This window comes from Sesamum indicum, linkage group LG5, assembly GCF_026168435.1.
Source record: "Sesamum indicum cultivar Baizhima isolate 11 linkage group LG5, ASM2616843v1, whole genome shotgun sequence".
NCBI lineage: Eukaryota > Viridiplantae > Streptophyta > Magnoliopsida > Lamiales > Pedaliaceae > Sesamum > Sesamum indicum.
Window position 1 is genome coordinate 870201 of NC_142661.1, and position 24196 is coordinate 894396.

General features: G+C 33.2%; 2 protein-coding genes across 3 annotated transcripts; one reads left to right on the forward strand and one right to left on the reverse strand.

The window, feature by feature from the left end:
- Nucleotides 1–857: 857 nt before the first annotated feature.
- LOC105162893 (Tetratricopeptide repeat (TPR)-like superfamily protein) lies at nt 858–18584 on the forward strand. Of its 2 annotated transcripts, XM_011081060.3 has the most exons (23): nt 858–1260; nt 1651–1712; nt 4252–4344; nt 5404–5476; nt 7383–7793; nt 9767–9831; nt 9968–10099; nt 10283–10324; nt 10395–10919; nt 11021–11178; nt 11351–11852; nt 12024–12086; nt 12175–12276; nt 12713–13033; nt 13118–13210; nt 13293–13394; nt 13525–13629; nt 13743–13876; nt 14269–14452; nt 15035–15166; nt 15251–15363; nt 15712–15793; nt 15888–18584. In XM_011081060.3, the coding sequence occupies exons 1-23, from the start codon at nt 1191–1193 to the stop codon at nt 17973–17975; spliced, it is 5652 nt and encodes a 1883-aa protein (XP_011079362.1). In that variant the 5' UTR covers nt 858–1190; the 3' UTR covers nt 17976–18584. The 2 variants fall into 2 exon arrangements, with proteins under 2 accessions (XP_011079362.1, XP_088736569.1); XM_088880443.1 differs by lacking the exons at nt 858–1260; nt 1651–1712; nt 4252–4344; ... (1 more) ...; nt 7383–7793; nt 9767–9831 and having other exon boundaries at nt 10197–10324.
- Nucleotides 18585–18654: 70 nt separating this feature from the next.
- On the reverse strand, nt 18655–23369 carry LOC105162892 (heptahelical transmembrane protein 2). The gene is made up of 4 exons (XM_011081059.3): nt 22930–23369; nt 22751–22843; nt 22571–22640; nt 18655–19518 (listed from the first exon to the last, which is right to left on the reverse strand). The coding sequence occupies exons 1-4, from the start codon at nt 23148–23150 to the stop codon at nt 18856–18858; spliced, it is 1047 nt and encodes a 348-aa protein (XP_011079361.2). The 5' UTR covers nt 23151–23369; the 3' UTR covers nt 18655–18855.
- Between the last annotated feature and the right edge of the window lie 827 nt (nt 23370–24196).

A 24196-nucleotide genomic window follows, 5' to 3' on the forward strand; every position in this document is an offset into this window, starting at 1 on the left:
AAACATTTACGAAGACGCGAGATAACTGACGACCTACGACCCAAATTAGATAAAACAACCAGACTTTTTTATAACGATTTTTACTGCTTTTAGCTCTTTCTAGTCCCAATACTTTTACTAACACATGAAATTGCAAGAAATGAGATATGTACGTATGTATGTATATCTATACAATTTATCTACAATATTTATTAAATGTGAGGCTGTAAGAATAATCAACTCTGATTCATAAAATACGTAAGGACTAAAATACCCTTCAAATATATATATATATCATTCCATTTTGTCGGTAATTTTCTACTTATACACAGGTAAAATTAAAATATCTAAGTAGTTTTGATAAATTATTTATTTTATATTTATTTCATTTCATTGAATTAATTAATATAATAAAAAAAATAAACTATACGCGCACATCGAATGTGTACTTACTGCTGCCAATTAGTAACTATCATAGTTGGTAAAACATAATTTACCTAAAATACCCCTAATTATACTTGCTTCTTCCATAAATATGTTATTTACTTAATTTTTTTTTAATTATACATATATAAATTTGAAGTTAATCAATATTAGTTTTGGTCTTCGTCTTAATTTTGTTTTTACCGTGATAAACAGTACCATAATCTTTAAACCATAGCCATTGTCGGGAATAATGCATTTTCTTGTAGCGGACATTTCAACTGCTAATATATGTGTATGTATATATATATATATGTATAGAGAGAGAGAGAGATAATGAGAGAAGGAAGGCAAAAATGAGAGGTCCCAAATTGCCCAGCCTTACATTCTCTGGAGAGTTAGTACAAATATATATGATTAACTTGTGGGATGTGTGTTACCTTATCCTATCCACCTCTCTTTTTCAATATCCTTCTCATATATTTCATAAATAAACTTTACAACACACACTCTCTTCTCCACCTCCTTCACTTCTCTTCCTTTACTAACTCTTTATTCTTCTACACTACTCTTACTTATCATTATTTCCACATATATATATACATACATATGTGAATGTATCGAAATATTTTCGCTCGTTTTCGTGTCCTTAATGTTCGTTTTGCACCAAGTTTTTATTCATTTTTAGTCTGTCACGGTGGTGAGCTTGTGGGTGTTCGGATTGGATTGCAAGGTGCTGTTTGGAAGAGATTTAACAAAGAGTTTGAATTTTAATAACGTCGGAGAATATGGCTCCCAAAACGGGAAAGACTAAACCCCATAAAGCCAAAGGCGAGAAGAAGAAGAAAGAAGAGAAAGGTTCGTTCCGTCTTACATATATACACTCCTTCTTCTTCCTCACTCTCATGTTTTCTTGATGAACTTCTTACTATTCTTATTTCTAGCAATTGGTTTTGCTTCAAATAGAAAGAATTCAAGAAACCCAAACACGTCTTAGTTTTCCTACCATTCCATCCAAACACATTCTGCATACAGTCATCCAATCAACTTTTTTCGCATTTTCAAAATCTCCAAATTTTAAAGACAATCCAAACACTCCCTTATCTTCTCATTGCTAGTTGGAAGTGTATACACTATGCCACAGTTGATGTAGGTTTTCATTTTACGACCACAAATATTAGTCGACAAAATTCGTATAGTTGATAATATTTTTCTTTTTTTCTTTTTTTTTTTTTTACACTTTCACAGTTCTACCTACGGTAATCGAAATAACAGTAGAAATTCCCCAAGACTCACAAGTGACGCTCAAGGTACGTATTTGTAATTTTATTATTTAATATTTAGTGTTACGTGAACGTTACATTTTGTTGCTGTTCTTCAAAACTATATTATTTGAAAAAATTCGAAAAATTAACAATAACAATTTTCTTAATTTTAAATAATATTACGCCGCGATATATTGAAAGTTTAATTAATTTAATCTAATAAATTATATGGTATAATTATCTCGTGGTTACGTTAATTTCACGTGTAATATATAATTATACATACATTTGACTTGGATAATATATAATAAAGTGCATGTATGGCACATGTACTGTAACTTATACGGTAAAGGAATTTTTTTGATTTTCATAAATAAAAAATTATGCTCATTAGTCAACTATACTTGTACGTATACGTATCGCGATTTATTCGTACTAATGATTTGTGGAACATTCTGTGTATGGAACTTTTAAAAATATCATTTTAAATAAAATATTTATTATTTGATAAAGTATATTAAAATAATAAGTTAGTATTAAATTTATAAAAGATAGTGACAGAAAATGAATGATTTTTTTTAAAAAAAAAAAGAATAACGATTGAAAGATAATGATAGAGTGGGAAGTTAATAATAAATTAAATTAAATATTAAAATTCACATACCAAAATAATTGAGACACCAATTCACTCCTTTTCAATTATATATAGTATAGATTACAGCAAAAAAGAAACAGAGTCGAGCATAACGAGCATTTAGCGCTTGAATTTAAGACGGATTTTTATCAATGAGTAAAAGTTCGAAATCTTCAAGTCGCAATTATTGGGAGGGATTTAATTCTTACGTTCGTTCCCACGTAAGATGAGATGTGAGTTGCAAATCAGAATCACAGATGAATATATATATATATATATATATATACTAGCTGTCATGACACGTCGTTCCATCGTGCATATAATAAATAATTTTTAAGGCTTTAAAATATATTATAAATAAGAGAAAAATATAAAAATCAATACATTAAAAAATAAAAGAAAAAATTAATTTATTAGTTAATGTACAATTTAGAAAATTGAATAAATTAATTATCTTATTAATTCAAGGGCATTTTTATAATTTATAAAAAATTAGTACGACAATATCATTAATCGTTATTTATATATATGGGATTCTTTTTCTTTTTATATTAGCATATATATAGATATCATATAAGAGGTCAAAAGTGAGGAGAATTAAAAAATAAAAATAATAAATGAGAGTGTGTTGAATGAGGTGATTAAATTTATGATGGAAGGGGTCATGAACACTTAGTTAAATGAATATTCTTATCATGATTAAATGTCTTAAATATTTCAAAATATTTAAATGATAAAGTATGAAAATGGATATTCAGATGGCAAAATATTATTTATCCTGAAATATATGCTAATGGGAGAAGTACATTCGATGTGTGTGCATAATTTAAATTTTATTATATTTTTTTATTTAAATAAAAAAGGTGAAGATGAAATAAATAATTAGTTAAAATTGACGAAATAAATTAATATTGAATATACATGAATGGAAAATTATTTAAGAGGGTTAATTGATTAAAAAAAATAAATTATTTAAAAGCATTTTTATCAATGAATATTTTGTCGGGCAAAGTATTTATTTTAGGAGTCTCATCGATATATAGATCGTTTCACCATTTGACGTATCAAACACAGTATCGAGGCATATCATGTTCGACACAGTGTTCAACAGGAAGCGAGATTCGTGATTTTTTGAAGTATTTATGCATTCTAAAATAAAATCAAAATGGTATTAATTACATATGTTGTGTATAAATAATTAGTGCATGTATAGTCAATATTTTGAAACTCGAATCGAGAATTGGATCAGATAATTTTACGGGACAATTCGCTTATCAGTTCAACTGATTGAACTGATCCGAAAAAATCAATTGACCCGAAGCATAATGTATATATATATATGCAAAAAAAAAATATCTGAAAAATAAATTTACAATAAAATTCTACGTAATAATTATATAATCTCAAAATAAGTAGAGTTAACTACAGTTTGTCGTCCTCAACTATTTTGAGGTAGCATTCGTCGTCCTAAATTAACAAATGTAACACTTATATGTCTGGTACTAAATATTTGGACAAGATTGTCCTTTCGTTATATATAAATTTGTAATAAAAATATTTTTTTTTATTTACATTTTTGTCTTAACTTAAATTATTTTTCTCAATTGAAAAAGAATACATTTTGATAAAATAACGTAAAAAAATCATAAAAACTTTCATATAAAAAGTTATTATTAATTTGTAATAAATTAAGTAATTAATTATTTGATTTTTTAAATAAAAATGTGTAGTTACATTTCTTGTTTTCAAAATAAATTTATTTTGAAAAATATAATAAGATATTTTGATTTATTTATTTTTTCGTAAAAGTGTTCGACTTTTGATTAAGCGTATTATATTTATCGTGTATTTATTAAATTAATTAATTTATATCTTTATTTTTAATTTAAATTCTTTGTTTATTAAATATTTTTTCTATATCTTGATTAAAATATTTCTTTTATTTTGCAGGGAATATCAACGGACAGGATCTTGGATGTGAGGAAACTTTTGGCTGTCCACGTTGAGACTTGCCACTTCACCAACTACTCTTTGTCTCATGAGGTGATTTTTTTATTGGATTATTATATAGAAATACTTTTTTGGAATTATTAAAAAATTATTTTTTTTATTTTAAAAAAATTACACACACATTTTCACTTCAGCCAAATATTAAAATAATTGATAGTAATATTTAAATAATTATTTCATCTCTTTTTTATTTTATTTTATAGCCACGACCGTAAAGGAATCAAAACTTCGTTAATCTTTTCTGAAAATTCCTAAAATACGTCTAATTACACAAACACTCTCTGTCTTTATAAAATTATAAATACGGTTCTTGAAAGGGTGTTGATATAAATTTACTCAACCGGTGTATTTGTACATTTTTATCTATGATTAAAGAGTATACTTGTAATTATAACTATCATCTCATGGGATATTTTTGCAATTATATAAAGAATTTGAGGGCGTTTGTGTAATTAATTTAATAGTATCGATGTAATTTACCCTATTATTTATCGTCCATTGACTTTACATGAACAAAATATTTTTAAACATGTATATATATATATATATTTAGTTAATTGTTTTGATATTTTTTATACTGTGTTAATTAAATTGCAGCAATAAATTATCGCTATATTGTCCTTATGTAAATATTAATAATTATATATATTGATAATTTTACAAATATTTTTTTGTCGATTCATTACGTGTTTCGTCGATTTAGGAATTATCAATTTTGTTTTATTTTTCCTTTGTTGTTTATTTTTATAGTTGAATTTAGGATTTACTAATTTTAAAATTTTATTTAGTGATTATAAATTCAAAAACTAAATTTTGGAGAATCTTTTTCCAATTCATTAAACATTATATATGTACATCTTTATGATGAAGCCAAATTAAATAAAATAGGTTGTAAATAAACTTTTAAATTAAGCCATTAATTTCAATTACCAAGAATTAATATATATATTCTTAATATAAAATATTTATAATCGACCAACAACCATCATTATAGTGAATAAACAATTACTATTAATGTAAATTAATCTCTCCATATTAATAAAATTTAAATTCATGATCTTATAATCATGGAATCTCAACCGTCTGTATCAGGTTCGGGGGCCAAGGTTGAAAGACTCGGTGGAGATCGTTTCTCTCAAGCCCTACCATCTCACAATTATTCAAGGTATTTTTCTCTGAAAAAAATCCTACGTAATATTTGATGGGCCCGACATTCTTGAAAATATTTTAAATAATGGGATTAAATATATTTTACCTCTTTCAACTATTTTAAAATTATTATTTATCCCCTTAAATTAACAAATATAATTTTTAAATAAAATTATCCTTATATTTTATACATATATGATGCACAAGAATTGTTTATTATTTTACACCATATTTTAAACATCAAAGCATTCTTAATTATTTAAATATATTTTGAAGTATAGTAACTTATGCAATTTGCATTTTAAAGTTGTTCTTAATTTTCTTTAAATTAAAATAGTAAATATATAATTTAAATAAGTAGTATTTTTAATATAATTAAATAAATACTTCTCGATATTTATTTTTTTAAAAAATATATTTTTAGGTTAATTGAGATATAATTATTTGTTTGTTTTTAAAGATGATTTTTTTAAGATTAAATAGTCAATGAAATATTTTTTCTTTATCTTTGGTATTTGTTATATATCTCTGATATATTTTATTTTAATTTGAACTATTTAAATTATGAATTATTTTTTTCTATAATATAATTAAAATATGATTTTTCTTCTAGTCAAAGAATAATTTGATGTTAATTTAAAAGTACTCGAAATACATTAGGAGTTGCATAAATACATATGACTTGAGGGTAATTTCGTCCAATTAATGAACTCAAGAGGGTAAATGTTGCGTTTTATTAGTTTAGGAGTAAAATAATATTACAAAATTACAATATTCCCAATATATATTTATACATTATACACTACAAAAAAATTTAAATTTTTGCTATATTAACAATGACTGTTGTTTAAAAAACGTGGTAAATTAATATCTTTAATCACAATTAAACAAAATCAAAGTAAAATTTTAATTTTTTATCATGGTTAATTAATATTCGCAATGATTTTTAGCCGTAGCCAAAACGTTTTGCCATGATTTTGGCTGCACTTGCAGAAATAATGTCTAATTGCCGTTGCGAAGCCATGATTGATTTGTATTCGCCATGAATTTTTTTCTTTTGACTATAATAATTAACTGTAGTAAAAAAAAAAATTATGTATTTTTAGTGGTAGTACCGGGCATTTTTTACGCGATTCTTGAATTATCTAAAAATAATGATAAGATGTAGAGTATTTTCATTTTCATAATAAGAATTAAATATTACATCGATGCAAAAATTTATATTTAAAAAAAATCAAATAAAATTGCAGTACCTAATTTTCATTTATTAATTCACCTCACAAATTGAGTTTTCCAATATCAATTAAATTAATAATGTTAGATAAAAAAGAATAATTGACATATATACCCATAATTATACTACAAGCTTTTATGAGAGGATATTACCTAATTATCCCCTTTCAAGCTGGGTGAAAATTAAAAAAGCATTTTTTGAAGGGTAGCTAAATTAATTATAAGATAAATTATAACGAGCTTTTCTAAAATTTAATATAATTATAAATACTTATTCATCATTTAAAAAATTATTAATACGTCCCTAATCTTAAATTCGTTAAATTCATTAATTTTCATTAAGTTTTCATCTATTTTTCGTAAGAAACAGATCAAAATGTCATTTTGAACTATGAATTATAATTTTATTTATTAAAAAAAATTTAGGAACTGAATCGATAAACATTTTAAAATTTTAATTTTATATATATTTTTTTATAATTTCAGACCTTCATTCAATGATTATATAATTTTATCAAAATATTAAAAAAATATTTATAATTTTTTAAATAACAAAAAAGTATTTGAAATTTTATAAAATTTCAACGAGCTCATTGTAATTTATTTTAATTATAAAAGATATAGAGGCAAAACTGCAAAGTATTGAAAATACAGAGGTGAAACTGAAAATTTCTCATCATTGGCTGCAGAGGAGTACACGGAAGGGCAAGCTGTGGCTCACATTAGACGGCTCTTAGACATAGTCGCGTGCACCACGTCATTTGGCGGTTCATCTTCAACTCCCAAAAATGGGCGGACCGGGGCCAAGGACTCTGGCCCGAAAGAACCCGGTTCAACTGCATCGCCCACCGATTCGGAGTGTGCGGCTTCGGATTCCTCACCGAAGCCCAAAGCGGCCGACAAAAAGGCCGGCGGAAACAATGGCGGAGTTCCGAAGCTCAAGCCAGCGAAAGCGGAGGTTCCCGCATCCCCTACCGGCGCTTCCGGAACAGACACGGCGGATAAAGGGGACGCTGCTGCGGCGATGATGTGCCCGCCGCCGAGGCTCGGGCAGTTCTACGATTTCTTCTCATTCTCCCACCTTACTCCTCCAATTCAATGTAAGGGTCTCATACTCATCTTGTTGATCATTGATCCTCTGAGTGCACCTTAAAATGTGTGTTTGTGCGGGTATTTCATATATACTTAGTTCTTGAAGCGCTCGAGTTAAATTTTTATTATATTTATATAATTAATAATTGAGAAAAATAAAATAAAAGTAAATAACTGATAAAAAAGTATACTTTTCTAAGCAATATTTATTAAGTCTAAATAGGCATGAAGAGATGTTATTAATATCAAGCAATTAAAAATATATTTATTTATGTAAAACTATGTTTGAGGGTATTTTGATCTATACATATTTCATTACTGTAACGTAGAAGGACTCTTCTGGCTTTGTCTTAATTATAATACTCATCGTTATTTAATGAAATTACAAATATTCTAACAAGCTGTATTTGTTAGGGTATTTTAATTTCAAGGGTATTTGTGATTTTTCAAACAATGAGAGAGCATTTTTAAATCACAAACCTAAGGAGAGGCCATTGTAAGTTATCCCACATCAAGGTGCACAATGGGCTGGGTTGGCCTAGGATCATAATGGATCAGAAAAGGCCCGGCCCAGGATTGGCCCACTACTATTCACGACCAGTCTTGGGGCAGTCCCGGGCCTTTAAGTGGGCCCATTTTCAAACTCAGGCTCAGCTTGTGGATCGGCCCAGTTGAAGCCCAGACTAGGCCCGCATCAGGCCCAAATGTGCTTGTTTAATTTTTTTTAATGATATTGAGGTTTTCTTGTAAACAATTAATTAAATTTATAATTGTCTTTTGAAATAAATACATAACAAATTAAATCATATGAAAATTTATATATAAAAAAATATATAATGAACTTAAAGAAAGGGCCCAACCAGCCCGGCATAGGTGGTCCTGGGCCCCTAGGCTGGGCTATCTCAGGTATTGATTTCTGTGACCGGCCCGATCCTAAGTAGGCCTGGGCCGAACCAACCCATTTTATTATTGGTTCAATCCGATCCTGGATTGGGTTACCTCAGCCCGACCCATTGTACATCTTGAACACCACACAAAACATAGTATAGATATTCTCGTTTGAACAACAAGTGACATCATAGATTAATGAGATTCATATCATATTCATATCCTATTATTTCCTATGAAGTTTCAAGTAAAAATGGAAGATTTAAAAATTCTCATTAAGGTGGAGAAGAATTCATTGACTGTAATAGGAATATGTATATTATGTTTGAACTTTAGTACCAGAATTTATTGTTATGATTCAATGATAAGCATGTTAGTTTGCGGAAAATATGTGTTTTCAATTTCGTATAGGTTTTCGTGTGAAAATGAGAAATGTTTGGATTAGTTAACGAGATTGTCTTTTATATTGTACTCAATATATTTCAATGAGAATACGTATAAACAAATATGTTTTCACTTTAGTTACTGTTTCAAAAACTGCAAATGAAAAAATAAACAAACAGGAGTATTTTTCGATTCTTCGTATATATGTATACGTATACGGTGCATATTTTGGTAGCTAGGCTCATAAGTTGAGCATGGATGTAATCTATGGGCATTTTTTGGATACCATGTGATTATCAAGAAAATGAGAATTTAGAGCACTTTATTCTAGTTTGAGAATAATTGTAAATCTATATGCAGGTTCGTGCTTCTAATATTTCTTTGGTAAAAAATGAATATTTAAACCCAGTAAAAAGATTTTAGTTGATAAAATGATGAATGTACGGTCATGTTGTTTTGATACTTACTGAGTTGCTTTCTTGTGTATCTGATTGTTTTTTGCAAAATGGTGGATGGAAGAATATATTCTATACGTCTCTTGAAATCTATACCGGAAATTTCAGACTATAATTTATTTGATCATAGATGTGTGAAGCTCTGTTAACTTGTTTTGATCATTGGCAATGCTTGGAGCTTTTGATATTGTCACTAGTTGATTTTGAAGGCTAAGATTATTTTATCCGTTATCAATCTTCGTATAATTTTGCAGATATCAGGAGATCAAACCGACCGTACCTTGAGGATAAAACAGATGAAGATTTTTTCCAAATTGATGTTAGTGTCTTGAACTCCCGGGCAGTAAATCTTTTGTTGTCACTCATATGTGTGTGTTAGTGGTGTACTTTATTCAGTCACTGTGTAAAATGTTGTGGTTCCGGGATGACTTTTTGTTGTTTAAACTTGGATTTAGGTACGGATTTGCAGTGGGAAGCCAACTACAATTGTTGCATCTCGGAAAGGTTTTTATCCTGCCGGAAAGCGGATTCTTTTAAGTCACTCCTTGGTTTGCCTATTGCAGCAGATAAGCCGAGCCTTTGATTCTGTAAGTTAAGGCTGATTCTGTTTCGTTACTTCTTTCTGTTTAAGTATACGTAACATGCTAATGTGCTCCTGTATCTTCCTGTTTCTTGCTTCTCCAGTTCAAATCCTGCTACACGACCATGTTTCTTCTCTTCTACCACGTTCTTTGAAAGTTGTGCTAAATTACAAAGTTAATTGTTTTCAGGCATACAAGGGTCTCATGAAAGCTTTCATCGAGCACAATAAAGTGAGTAATTTGTCTTTATACTTATGAAGATACTGGAACAGGCTGAATGACGGCATCTATGTTGTTTCAGTTTGGGAATCTTCCATATGGTTTCCGAGCGAACACCTGGCTAGTGCCACCTGTCGTTGCTGAGAACCCATCCACCTTCCCTCCACTTCCTGTGGAAGATGAAAGCTGGGGAGGAAATGGAGGCGGACAAGGAAGAGAGGAAAAGCATGACTGCAGGCCGTGGGCAAAGGAGTTCTCGATTTTGGCAGCAATGCCATGTAAAACAGCAGAAGAGAGGCAGATACGAGATAGAAAAGCTTTTCTCCTTCACAGTCTATTTGTCGACGTTTCAGTCTTTAAAGCAGTTGGTGCAATAAAGCATCTTGTAGAAAACAATCAGAAGTATACCAATAATTCTGATTCATCAATTTTACATGAAGAAAGAGTCGGAGATCTACTTATTAGCGTGACAAAAGATATGCCAGATGCAAGCACAAAGTTGGATAGCAAAAATGACGGCTGCAAGGTTCTTGGAATTTCAGAGGAGCAGCTGACTGAGAGAAATTTGCTGAAAGGCATAACGGCAGATGAGAGTGCTACTGTCCATGTTTGTCTTGTACCTTGTCAATCCTGTTTTTCATTTTCTAGCTGGTCTTTATAATCTTTGAAATAATTATTCCTTCATGATCATATCATCTTTCTGTACAGGATACTTCTACTTTAGGTGTTGTGGTTGTTAGACACTGCGGTTATTCGGCCATTGTGAAAGTTTCAGCTGAGGTGGATTCGGGTGGTACTCCAATCCCTCAGGACATTGACATTGAAGACCATCCCGATGGAGGAGCAAACGCTTTGAATGTGAATAGGTACATCAAACTTGCTGTAGATACTAGAATTTTACTTGCCTAAGGACTTTGTGTCATGCACATGCTAAGTTTGTATAGTAGCATATCGCTATTTATTAGTAAGGTGATGTTGTTGCTACATTATTATATCTCAGAACAATTCGTCACTGTGTTATTTGATATGGATTTCTAGCTTGCGCATGCTGTTGCACAAGTCAACTACACCCCAATCATCTAGCCCGGTACAGAGAATCCTTAATGTGGATGTTGAAGAGTCAAATACCAGTAGGCTTTTGGTAAGGCAGGTGCTGGGTGAAAGCCTACTGAGGCTTCAGGAAGAAGAATCTAAACCAACAAAGTCCATTAGGTGGGAGCTAGGTGCCTGTTGGGTGCAACATCTGCAAAATCAGGCTTCCGGGAAAAATGAGTCCAAGAAGAATGAAGAAGCGAAAGTTGAGCCAGCTGTGAAGGGTCTTGGAAAGAATGGCGGACTTTTAAAGGAATTCAAAAAGAAGCCTGATGATCGAAGTAGTAAAAGTGATTCGAACAAGGAACAGTCTGGTGATGATAGTTCTGATGTAAACAAGAAGGAAGATGGGAAACAAGACGAGGAAAAGGAAATAATGTGGAGAAAGTTGCTTCCTGAAGTAGCATATCTGCGCCTAAAAGAATCTGAAACTGGTCTTCACCTTAAGGTCAGCTTGCTGCTTTTGTAATGAATATATTTTCCGACTCCAAAGCCGTGTTATTCTATAATCAGGACATATCTGCTAGAGGTGATAAGTGTAACTAGGGATCCATGCATTTACATTTAATTATTGGAAATTAACTTAAGATACAATTCCTCTGTTTCCATTTACATTCAGTCTCCTGAAGAGTTGATTGAGATGGCACACAAATACTATGCTGATACTGCCCTTCCAAAACTGGTTAGTCCATTGCTAACGTTTACTCTTAACCATTTCAATGATCCTCTTTTAGATGGTGTCTCATTGCTGCTTCTTAATCTTTTGACAGGTTGCTGATTTTGGCTCGCTTGAACTTTCCCCAGTTGATGGAAGGACTCTGACTGATTTCATGCACACCAGGGGATTGCAAATGCGTTCCTTGGGTCGTGTGGTAATTCCTAAATTTTGTACCATCTTCCAAATCCAACCTTCTTTATCCTGATTATTCGTCTAACTTGTTAACTTACATTTACTGATCCAGTTTAACTTTTTCAACCATTTGGCTTTCAAATATGGGTTTTCAAGTTAAAAAGTATAAACAATACTTTGCGTTGGTATATATTCCATGCATTCGTATACTCTGGCCTGGATATGTGGATACTTGAGGTAGGACATCATAAACATCCAATGCCTCAGAAAATGAGTGCTTTTGGAGGATCAGTGTTTGGGAGAGACTATTGTAGTACTGGCAATGTATGAGTTAATATAGTTGGCTTTTCTGGACTTTCCTTTTTGTATGGAATTTTTATATCATTACATTTTTGGTGTTCCTAAGATACATCTTTCTTAAAACTTAGTTCCTCTTGGTTTTTCCTCATCTCTATCAGGTTGAACTTGCGGACAAGCTCCCTCACGTTCAGTCCCTCTGTATCCACGAGATGGTTGTTCGAGCATACAAGCACATTTTGCAGGCTGTTGTTGCTGCAGTGGATGATATTGCTAATATGGCGTCATCAATTGCCTCCTGTTTGAATCTGTTGCTAGGGACACCACCTACTGAAAAAGGTGAGGCAGATGAGAGTCATGACGATGAATTAAAATGGAAGTGGATTGAGAAATTCCTGTCCAAGAGGTTTGGTTGGCAGTGGAAGGATGAATTTCGCCGTGATCTCAGAAAGTTTGCCATTCTTCGCGGGCTTTGCCACAAAGTAAGTTGACTTTTCAGAGGAATATAAACTTGATACAATTTCTCTCTGTTTATCTGTCTTATATAATCTATGCTTGTGTTCCAGGTGGGTCTTGAACTCGTGCCCAGGGACTATGATATGGATTCCCCCTTGCCCTTTAAGAAGTCAGATGTAATCAGCATGGTCCCAGTTTATAAGGCATGCTTCTAGTGATTCCTTTCACTAATTGGAATCAGGTTAGATTTGAGATAGTTCTGACAGCATTTTATCTTCCATACAGCACGTTGCTTGCTCATCAGCGGATGGACGCACTCTTTTGGAATCGTCTAAAACCTCCTTGGATAAAGGCAAATTGGAGGATGCTGTTACTTATGGAACAAAGGTAAATCTTCGTTGGTTTGCCCATTAACAACTTCCACCTGCCCCTTTCACCCCAGCCTGTGTTTGATGACTGTCAACCGACATTTACAACTTCGCTCGGGAGAATGATGAACATTCTTTCCAATTTGAAGGCACTTTCAAAGCTGGTTTCAGTGTGTGGTCCTTATCATCGAATGACAGCAGGGGCATATAGTCTGTTGGCTGTGGTGCTCTACCATACTGGGGACTTTAATCAGGTATTAAAATCTAATATCCGGAATTAGAATTTTGTGCTTCACTGAACCGACCGATTCAGTGTCCAATTAGTAGATTATTTATATCCTGATCTAATACGTTGCTATGTGAGCAGGCAACTATATACCAGCAAAAAGCATTAGACATCAATGAGAGAGAACTCGGACTTGATCACCCAGACACAATGAAAAGCTATGGAGATTTAGCAGTCTTCTACTATCGGCTGCAGCACACAGAGCTGGCCTTAAAGTATGTTTACATGTTCTCTGTCTGTTTTCTACTATTGAGGAGCATGTCTGTTTTCTCTCTTAACATGTCATGTTTTGTGCATCTATGAGCTGATAATCTGAAACTATTGACTTAATTAACCAAGAAAAGGGAACAGAAACAACCCACGTATCGAATAACAAATATTCTTCCTACATCGAAGAAAGCCAAAAATCTGATTAATACTGTTAAGGTCGACAAATGCAAACATCATGTCTAGTTTTATGTTGTTTGTTGCCAGTAGATGGTTCATACGGATAGCATGTCCAGATCGTTTGGTTTACATTAAGACATCTTTGCATTGGAGTTGTTTAATCTTTTGGGTTGCACTGTTTAGCATCATCTGAATTGCTGGCTTTGTATTTTGTATTTAGGTATGTGAACCGTGCACTGTATCTCTTGCATCTAACATGCGGACCTTCTCATCCAAATACTGCCGCCACTTATATTAACGTAGCTATGATGGAAGAAGGTCTGGGGAATGCCCATGTTGCTCTTAGGTACCTCCATGAGGCTCTTAAGTGTAACCAAAGACTTCTTGGAGCTGATCATATACAAGTAAGTCTTTTCTCTCTCTCTCTCGGGTCTAATTTTTCATTCCAAATCCTGTTGCATCCTCTTTTTCATTTAACAGAGCTTTCGTTTATTCTATCACTGAAAATTGCTGGTGAAAGGGTGATTGCTACATTTCCACCAATTGCTCCTCGAGCAAAAGTTTGGGGGACTGGTGGACATGAAACATTAGAACATCAATTTACAGATGTTGCTGGACGTTAACAGTGTATCCATGTCTTGGAAGCCTAAAACCTGGTTATCTCCATTCACAATCCCTAAACCAATAACTGACCTATAAACTTACACACACAAATGCTCAAAGAGAGCGGGAGGCTACACAACATTAAACAGAAAATGTCTACAATAAGTTGTGGGCACAACTACCTGGAATTAATAACAGCAAGATTTGACCAAATTAGAGTTTTGAAATTGCATCTTTTTGCAGATTGCATCCACTTATCTTAAAGCAAATATTTACCACTGCATGTCAATATGGCTGAGCATTGTTTTCTAACATTCTGTGCTTCCAGTATCTCCTGGCCATCTTAGTATATCACATATCTTGCGTTTTTGGTACTTTGTCAGACTGCTGCAAGCTACCATGCTATAGCAATTGCTCTGTCATTGATGGAAGCATATTCCCTTAGTGTTCAGCACGAACAAACCACTCTTCAGATACTGCAAGCTAAACTGGGACCAGATGATCTGCGCACACAGGTAATAAATGCTTTTGCATTGTAGAATGGGCCTAAATTTTGGGGATAATCCTTTTCTCATTCTTATTTATGTGCCTCCTTTTAGGATGCGGCTGCATGGCTTGAATATTTTGAGTCCAAAGCTCTGGAGCAGCAAGAAGCTGCACGCAATGGCACCCCAAAACCAGATGCCTCCATCTCTAGCAAAGGCCATCTGAGGTGATATTCCTGTTCCAGCTCTCGTTTACCGCTTCTGGTTGAGTAAATCAGTTTGAGGCCTGCCAAAATCCGTTCGATCTAATATGGCCCTTAAATAATTGGAACTTCTTTTATTGAATTCAGATAAGATTTGTACTAAAAGAATTACCAGTGACAATAAACTCGTGAAATCAATGCATGTGAACCACCATTGAACCGAAGGACTGGAAGTTCCGGCCATCTCCTTGTTTTTTGACATTGTAATCAACTAGGGTAGTCAAATTATTTGTAAGAGTAATTTAGGTTCTTGTTATATTTGTTGCATTTTCACTAATCTTCTACACTTTTCTTGTCGTTTCTGAAAACCAGTGTATCCGATCTGTTGGACTATATAACTCCTGATGCAGAGATAAAAGCAAGAGATGCTCAAAAGAAACAAGCTCGTGCAAAGGTTGACATATTGAAAACATGTTCATATCTGTTGTTTCTGATTCTTCATAATGCAGATCAACTTACTCACCTTAGTAGCATCTTTACATATACAGCTTAAAGGAAAAATGGGTCCTAATTGGGAGACGGAGACAGACGGATATCATAAGGATGAGGTCCTATCCGTCAATGAACCTGTTGCAGAGAACTCCAGTGATAAAGAGAATAGATCTGGACTGGAGAATAAATCTGAGTCCAACTTTCTGGACTCCACTAAAGATACTGATCTATTTTTAGTAGACAAGGCAGTGTTGGATGAAAAGAACGACTTTGTGAATGATGATATCTCTGAAGAAGGATGGCAAGAAGCTTTTCCAAAAGGACGTGCACAAACGAACCGTAAGCCCTCAGGTTCGAGGAGACCAACTCTTGCAAAATTGAACACCAACTTCCCGAATTCATCCCATCCATCAAAGTATCGAGGTAAACCTGGTAATTTCACCTCTCCAAGAACAAATTCGAATGAGAATCCAGCTTCCTCAGGACCAGCTCCTCATGCTCCCAAGAAGATTGTAAAGGGTTCCAAGCCAAATTCTCCTGTTCCAGCTAGTGGGAAAGAGAGATCGGGACCAGCTAGCCCAGCTTCTAATGAAGTCGCTAAAGCTTCTCTTGTTAGTTCAGTGAGTGTTCAGGCAGCTGGAAAACTTTTCTCGTACAAGGAGGTTGCTCTGGCTCCACCTGGTACCATTGTTAAGGCTGTGGCAGAGCAGTTGCCTAAAGAGAGTTCTGCTGAGGAAAATCTCCATTTACGCAAGGAGACAATTGGCTCAGATGCAACACTATCACCAACATTGAATAATAGTGAGGCAGATCAAACTCAAAATAGGTTGGAGGAAGAAAATCCTGTTGATCGTAGTAATGAGATCAAATGTGATATTAAGGAAACACACAAAGTTACAAATGGATTGGATGAAAATTCACCAGAATTTGTGAAAGTTACTGGATATGATACTGTTATCGAATCCGTGGAAGGTGACAGTAGAAATGAATCAATTTCAGGGCTCGAGGATTCTGATTCTCCACATGGTTCAGATTCTATCAATTCTAAAAATGAAGTAGTGGAAATGCAATATGCAGTTACTTCGACAGATCTCACACCTCCAGCCGATACGGCAGAGAAAACTGCTCAATTCCTGGAGCAAGATGGTCCTAGTTTGAAGGAAAAGGTGACAGCGGGGAATGCACATTTATCTAACAGCAGTGAAGATGTTGGTTCACTGCCAAATGAGGCAGAGAAACAAGATAATGGAAGCGGCTCTGTTTCACCAAATGAGGCAGAAAAGAAAGGTGAGACTGAGACCGGAAAGGAACAAAGCAAGAAACTCTCTGCGGCTGCACCTCCATTTAATCCAACCACGTTTCCAATATTTGGCTCCGTTCCTGTGCCTGGCTATAAGGAGCATGGAGGATTACTGCCACCACCAGTGAATATTGCACCAATGCTTGCAGTTAATCATGCTCGTAGATCTCCACATCAGTCTGCTACTGCTAGAGTTCCATATGGACCGCGTCTCTCTGGTGGTTATAATAGATCTGGAAATCGGCTTTCACGAAATAAGCCTGCTTTCCACAATGGTGAACATAATGGGGATCAGAGTCACCTCAGCCCTCCAAGAATAATGAACCCACATGCCACCGAGTTTGTACCTGGCCAGCCATGGGTTTCCAATGGCTATTCAGTTGCTCCAAATGGTTATATGGGTCCACCAAATGGTATTACTCTCTCCTTGGATGGATATCCTATTTCACCAAATGGCTTCCAACAGTCTGTGACTACTATGCCGGACACTCTAGGTGGATTTCCAGTGGATTCAATTGAGTCTCCTTCGGTTGTGAATGTTGAAGTTGCCGATGAAGATGGAAAAGAAGTTGTAGAAGGGAGTGTGGAAGAAGCATCTACCAACCTGACAGCTAATACCTCACAAGCATCGGAAACCATCCAGCAAGAATCTGGCGATACAGAACAAACCAATTCTGATCAGTTGGAAGACAATGTGAAATTACATTGTGAACATGGAGAAAAGTCTATGGATACAGCACCAGCATTTCCTGATGGTGGCAACCTGGACATTGAAGAAAAGACAACCAAGCATTGGGGAGATTACAGTGATGGTGAAGCTGAGGTTGTTGAGGTAACCAGTTAAACGGCTCTTTTTGTTCATTATCTATCTGCTTTTAGATAAGGGGCTCTATTCTTTAAGTTCTTGGCGATGAAGAATTCCTGAATTGTGGAACGAGGAAATGACTCAAGTGTTTCTTTATTCCTGGAGAAAAGACTGTAGAACACCAGGGAACGTGAAAAGATGCACTAACTGTTATAGTTGAAACTTTCATCTAGCTAGGTTGGTGAAAATCATCAAGTGGAGCAAAGCAACAGAGGTTTCACTCTGTCGAGGTGGAAGGAGTAAGAGTACTCTAGGGCCGACCTAAACTTCAGTTCTACCGTAGTTTTTAGATAAGTTTTCTTGTCCGGGACATTGCAGTATTTCTGGATGATTACAGGTGCCCGAAAGATACACCTGGATAAATTCAGAACTCCTTTTTCTTTCTTGTTCCCCTGTTGATGTTTGAGTTGATCAATCGTCAAATAATTAGTTAATATTTCAGCCTAGAAATTTTGTGTATAAATCTGCCTTTTTGGATGGTATATGTGTTTGTATATTCCATCCATCAAGGCTCCTGAACACGTACAAATTCAGTTGTCTATGAATAAGCCTTGAAGTTAAAAAGACATGAGGCGCCCTTTCTTGTTCTCCTTGCTTCAATTTAGCAACTCTTTAAATTTTGGTTTGTGTTCACAGGTTATTGAATTGCATGCAGATATGAATATCAGTGAACCACATTACCTTTTGCTACCAAGAATACAAGTACAGTGGTTAAAATACTTGATGCTCCATCACAAGCATCAAATATGAACATCACTATCCAAGAAAGAAGAAAACTATATGAAACCAAAGAATACAACAATTAGGAGGATGCTCAGTCCCCTCAATCATCCAATCAGTTCACGTTTGTCGTGAATTCTTACGCTTGTAAACCTCGTCTCCATTCCATGATAATCATGGTGGCTGCACTGTGGGACAAGGCTGCTGCAACAACGAAAACATGGAAAATCTGATGGCTGTGGCCTACAATATCAAATGCACCAGGTTTCCATCTCTCGGGGATCCTAGTCATGTAAAACACTGCCCCAACACCATATAAAAGCCCCATTACTATCTCATATACAAGTGACCACAGTATTTGGCGATGACCCCAGTGGAGAACTACTGCATGAGCTGCTGGAATTACCCCTGAGAATCCCATGCAGAGAAAGAGGGTTGCACGGAAAGACCTGAAACGTCCACTGGATAGAGCTGGGGAGAGCAGGGTTAGAACTACTAGAATGCCTACAAGAGTGATTGAGGAGAGGTAAAAAAAGCGCCACTCGGGGTGGTCTGAGAAGGTATAGTATATTGGTGCAAAGAAAGAGCACACTATCATGAGGGAGATCCCGGTATAGTCCAGGCGCCAAAAGAAGTAGTAGAAACGCCGGGAGTGGCAGGCAAAGAGGTGGGATACTGAACTAAATATCAAGCAGCCCATGGCGCCGACCAAGAAAACGATCCAGGGCCATAACGGGACTGAATTAGTGTCTTCCTTCGCACCAAAGATTGTTGATTTTGCGAAAAGTGTTGCATAAGATTCCTGCAGATTGGAAAAGGAGAATTTAGAAGTCAGTAAGGGACAGAAAGGTTTAGGATTGTTGAAAACATTTATTTCTTGATCCATAAGTCAGCAATGGGTGCAGGAAGGAAAGGTCTAAAATCTCATAATATATGACAAACATGGCAACAAACTGCATCCCTCAACTTCAGAATTGAATGTATGAGTTGCATCTGCAACTTCTGCTTAAAAAAATGTTTTAGACCATTCATCCAAAACTAAATCCGCTCTGGCTCGGTTTTTGTACAAGATTATGTGTAATGGGAAGCTGATCTCACAGTGTAAAAGTCTGACATTTATTAAACTAGGATAATTACCCATCCGCCTAAGGTTCAAGCATATTACTAAAACTCACTCTATTTGAAAATTACATGGAAGTTTGTGATGTAGAACTGCAAAAGTAAGATAATTTTTTTTAAAATGTAAATATTAGCTATATAACATGCACGAACTCAAATAAAAATTCAGCCACCTCTGGCATCTCTCTCTTTTCTATGAACTTTGAGAATTAGCAAGATAGACTAAATTTGTACATATGACAGCTTTACGAAAAAACTGCTTACCAGTAAACTGTGCATCAGATTCCTAAATTCCTAATCTTGAGCTGCATGCATAATATTATTTTATGTTGACTGTTTCCAAGAAAAATTCCTTTCCAATCCCTTTGAAGGTGCATAAAGTCTTGTATGCTACAATAAGGGTCGGCTGCCTACGTGCCTGATTTAGTAGTGTGTGAGAAGAAACCCACAACTTAAATTTTTAATCTTTCTATACCAGCATAAACGCTTAATGCTTTGTACAAATTCGGAAAGTCAGGACCGATCACTCAATGATCTGCCTCCTAAAATATAAAAGGAAAAGGAAATTTTTTCATTATCATATTTTATCACGCAAAAAACAAAAAGAAACAAATATAAGTACTTGTTTTTTGTATTGTTTTAAATAGTACCATATCTTCTCTTACGGTACACTTGGGTTGATGAATTTGGATTTAAGGGAGGAATTCGAAAAAATGACTTCAAATAACTCCATCCGAAAAGAATTTGAAATTCATCAATATTCAACAAAACATAGTCCAAAAGTAGAATTAAAGTATCTGAAATCCCTTAAATTCACAACTATCCAAATAAATTCAATGAATTTATTAAGAAGAACTTTAAATCCATAATTTCAAATTCTTTAACCTAAATCAATATTATATAACCACTAAAGTCTAAGTAGAGAAAACTATGATACCCAAAGTTCCAACCTTTCAAATTATTCCAAGATTTGAGTTTCAACTATTAAAAGTGTACCAACTCTTGGGATTTTGCTTATTGGCCATGTACGGTTTATATATTTGATATAATAACAGAGTACATGAGGATGTTCTTTGATATGAAATAAAAACAAAGTGAAATGTCTCAATCAATAGCCCCCCAATTAACTAACGTACTTGAGCTAAGAAATTCTTTTATCTAGATTAAATTTAATTGTACCGACCGATTATATAATACTTATAATATAACTATGGTCATTTTTTATGATCAATGAACCAATAATATAAAAAATATAATTAATCACATGCCATATAGTAAATTCGAGTTTGATGAAACCTAGTATTAGCTAGAATTTCCTTCCATGTAACAAATCAAATATCTTGTTCTTGCTTTTTTTGAGATTCTTGTTGAATAAGTGGAATGTATGACGGGATAATTATATTTACACTCTCTCGCCTATTGTTTTTTTATATAAATTATTCTTACCTTTTGAAAATTTACAAAAACTACCCCCAACAGCCTTTAAAATCCAAAAATACCCCTAGTTGACTAGGTCAACTTGTAAAATAATTTTTCAAGGACATATATGTCCTTAGGGGTGTTTTTGTAATTATCAAAAGGTAGAAAATGTGTCAAAGTAATATTTATGTAGATGAGTCATATGACCCCATATATTTTTTTTATTATTTATTTCTAATTTATATGTCATGAACTTTTTTTATTGAATCTCTATATAAAATTGCACCCTTTTAATAATTAATATTAAATTATTCAATTAATATATAAATAAAATTAGTTAATAGATTACAAGTTTAAATTAAAAAATATCACATTTGTATAAATTATTTAAAATTACTAAAATTATCCTCTATTTTAATTACAACTAAGTTTTACTAAAACGAAATTTAAAATAATTTATGTAAATCTAATTAGAATAAATAAAATAAATTAATTAATTAATTAAAAAGATATTTTAATAAAATGGGGTTAGGATGGGCATGGAGGTGTCGTTGGAGAAGAAGGGATTAATTTTTCTAAAATAAATAATTTAATAATAAAATATTTAAATAAATTATTTATTTTATTAATTCTAATATGGTTTATATAAAATACATATATTATTTTTAGTTTTAAAGTTTATTATAAATAAAAATAGATAAATAATTTTTTAACTTAATAATTTTACTAAGAGATAATTTATATATTAATTGAATAATTTAATATTTTATTGTTAAAAGGTGCAATTTTATATAAAGATTTAATAAAAAAAAGTTAATACAATAATTTATATATTTAAATTAAAAATTAGTATAAATAACAAAAAAAAGTATATGGGGTCATATTTCATTTTCATAAATATTTCTTTGACACTCCTTCTACCTTTTAATAATTACAGAAACACCCCTAAGGGTATTTCTATCCTTGAAAAATCATTTTAAAGGTTGACCTAATCAACTAGGGATATTTTTGAGTTTCAAAGACTGTCAGGAGTAGTTTATATAATTTTTCAAAAAGCATGAATGCTTTGATGTAAAAAAATAATAAACGATGGGTGTAAATATAATTATCCCACTTATGAATGATAATAAAAATATATAAATAATGACCAACTTGGTGTAGGCCCAAGCCCGGATCTTTCCGGAGCTCAGCTTCCCAGAAACAAGATGTGGATCCGGGGGGGGCCTTATCGTCTTAGTGCTGTCGAATCTTGATCAGTTTATGCCCCTTCTCATTTTTTTTCCTAGTTGAAAATACAGAGAGAAATCAGCACTAACCGAAAAAATAGCGTTGGAGTCGTTGGATTGGTTCATCATTTTGGTCTTCAGCCATCCGTCACTTCCCTCTCTGAAAATCCAATTGATTTTTAATCAATAGGGATAAGGAAAACGGAAAAGTGTGAACAAAGAAAGGCCCAAAGAACCAACGAAAATATCATCAGAAATTGAGAAGATTACCCGGATAAAGCGGCGATCACGTTCTCCGGCTTCATCTTGTCCGTCAAGCTCATCACCATCAACCACAAAAATATCAAAAATCCAACCAAATGCCTGCGAAGAATCAGAAACAGAAATCAAAAATTCAATCTCGATTTGGAACCAGAAACTCTTTCATCCAAAAATGAAATCGGACTCACGTCCAAATATTGAGAGTCTCGTTGTGCACGGAGAAAATGCTGAGAACAATATCCTTCAATGGCCATTCACATCTGTAATAATCCGTTATAAACTCGTTATCCTTCAAGTACTCCGGCAACGCCTCGTACTTCACCAGCCTCCCCCCCTTCTTCATATTATCACCACCGCCGTTCGCCGCCGCCCTCGCCCTGGCTGTTCTTTTCGCTGTTCGTCTCTTCATTTACCTGTAATATTCTCCGCCGGAAAAAAAAGGAACTCTCTTTCCGGCGAAAACGCTGAAACCTCACTGGAATAATGACTTCCCAATCTCCTCCGGAGACCGTCTGCGTATGTATACGCTCCTTCTACGTATGCATATATAGGTACGTGCGGTGTTGCCAAGAACGGAGCTCTTTGAATGATAGGCGCTCACAATTTATAACTCCCAGCAAATACCGTCTCACCATTAATTTTTTTTACCATTTTTTCTCTCTTTATATATATATATATATATATTCTCATTTTTAAATAATTTAAATATCATAAAAAAAATAAAAATAATTGTACTTTTGAATGATCAATAATTCTTTTTATTGAATTATTATATTATATTTTTTAAATTTATTATGCGCATATTTCATAGGATAAATTATAAATAACTCGCATAAGATTTTTTATAACAACAAATACCCTTGACATTAACGGTCGTCTAATAAATACTTCCTACGATAGACTATCGGGATGGAATATTTGTTAGACAATTATTAATAATATAAGATATTTGTAATTTTTCAAATAACGATGAGGTATTTATAATTATAACAAATTTCGAGAAATTCATTGTAATTTATTCTATTTTATATTATATATAGATAACTATATATATATATATATATTACTTATCTATTCATATAAATGCAAATTTGAATAAAATATTATTTATATTTAATCTATAGGAAAATCAAAAAATATTTTTAGAATTTTTTGTGTATATAAAAACAATAGTTAGAAATTTACGAGCTTGAAATTTGAACAGACACGCTCCACATCATAATTCAGATTGTTAAATATTTTTTTATTTCTTGTATGGAAGATTCGTTACATTATAAATATTCAAATATAAAAATTTATAATAATTTAAATTAAAATAAATATATTAAAAAAAACAGACAAACGATAAATTTCGAACAAAAAAAATCTTCAATTACGATATCTCAGTCTTACCACTTAATTAAGGTGTAGTATAAATTAAATAGAATGGAGGGTTGTGATTGGATGGGAGTCGTG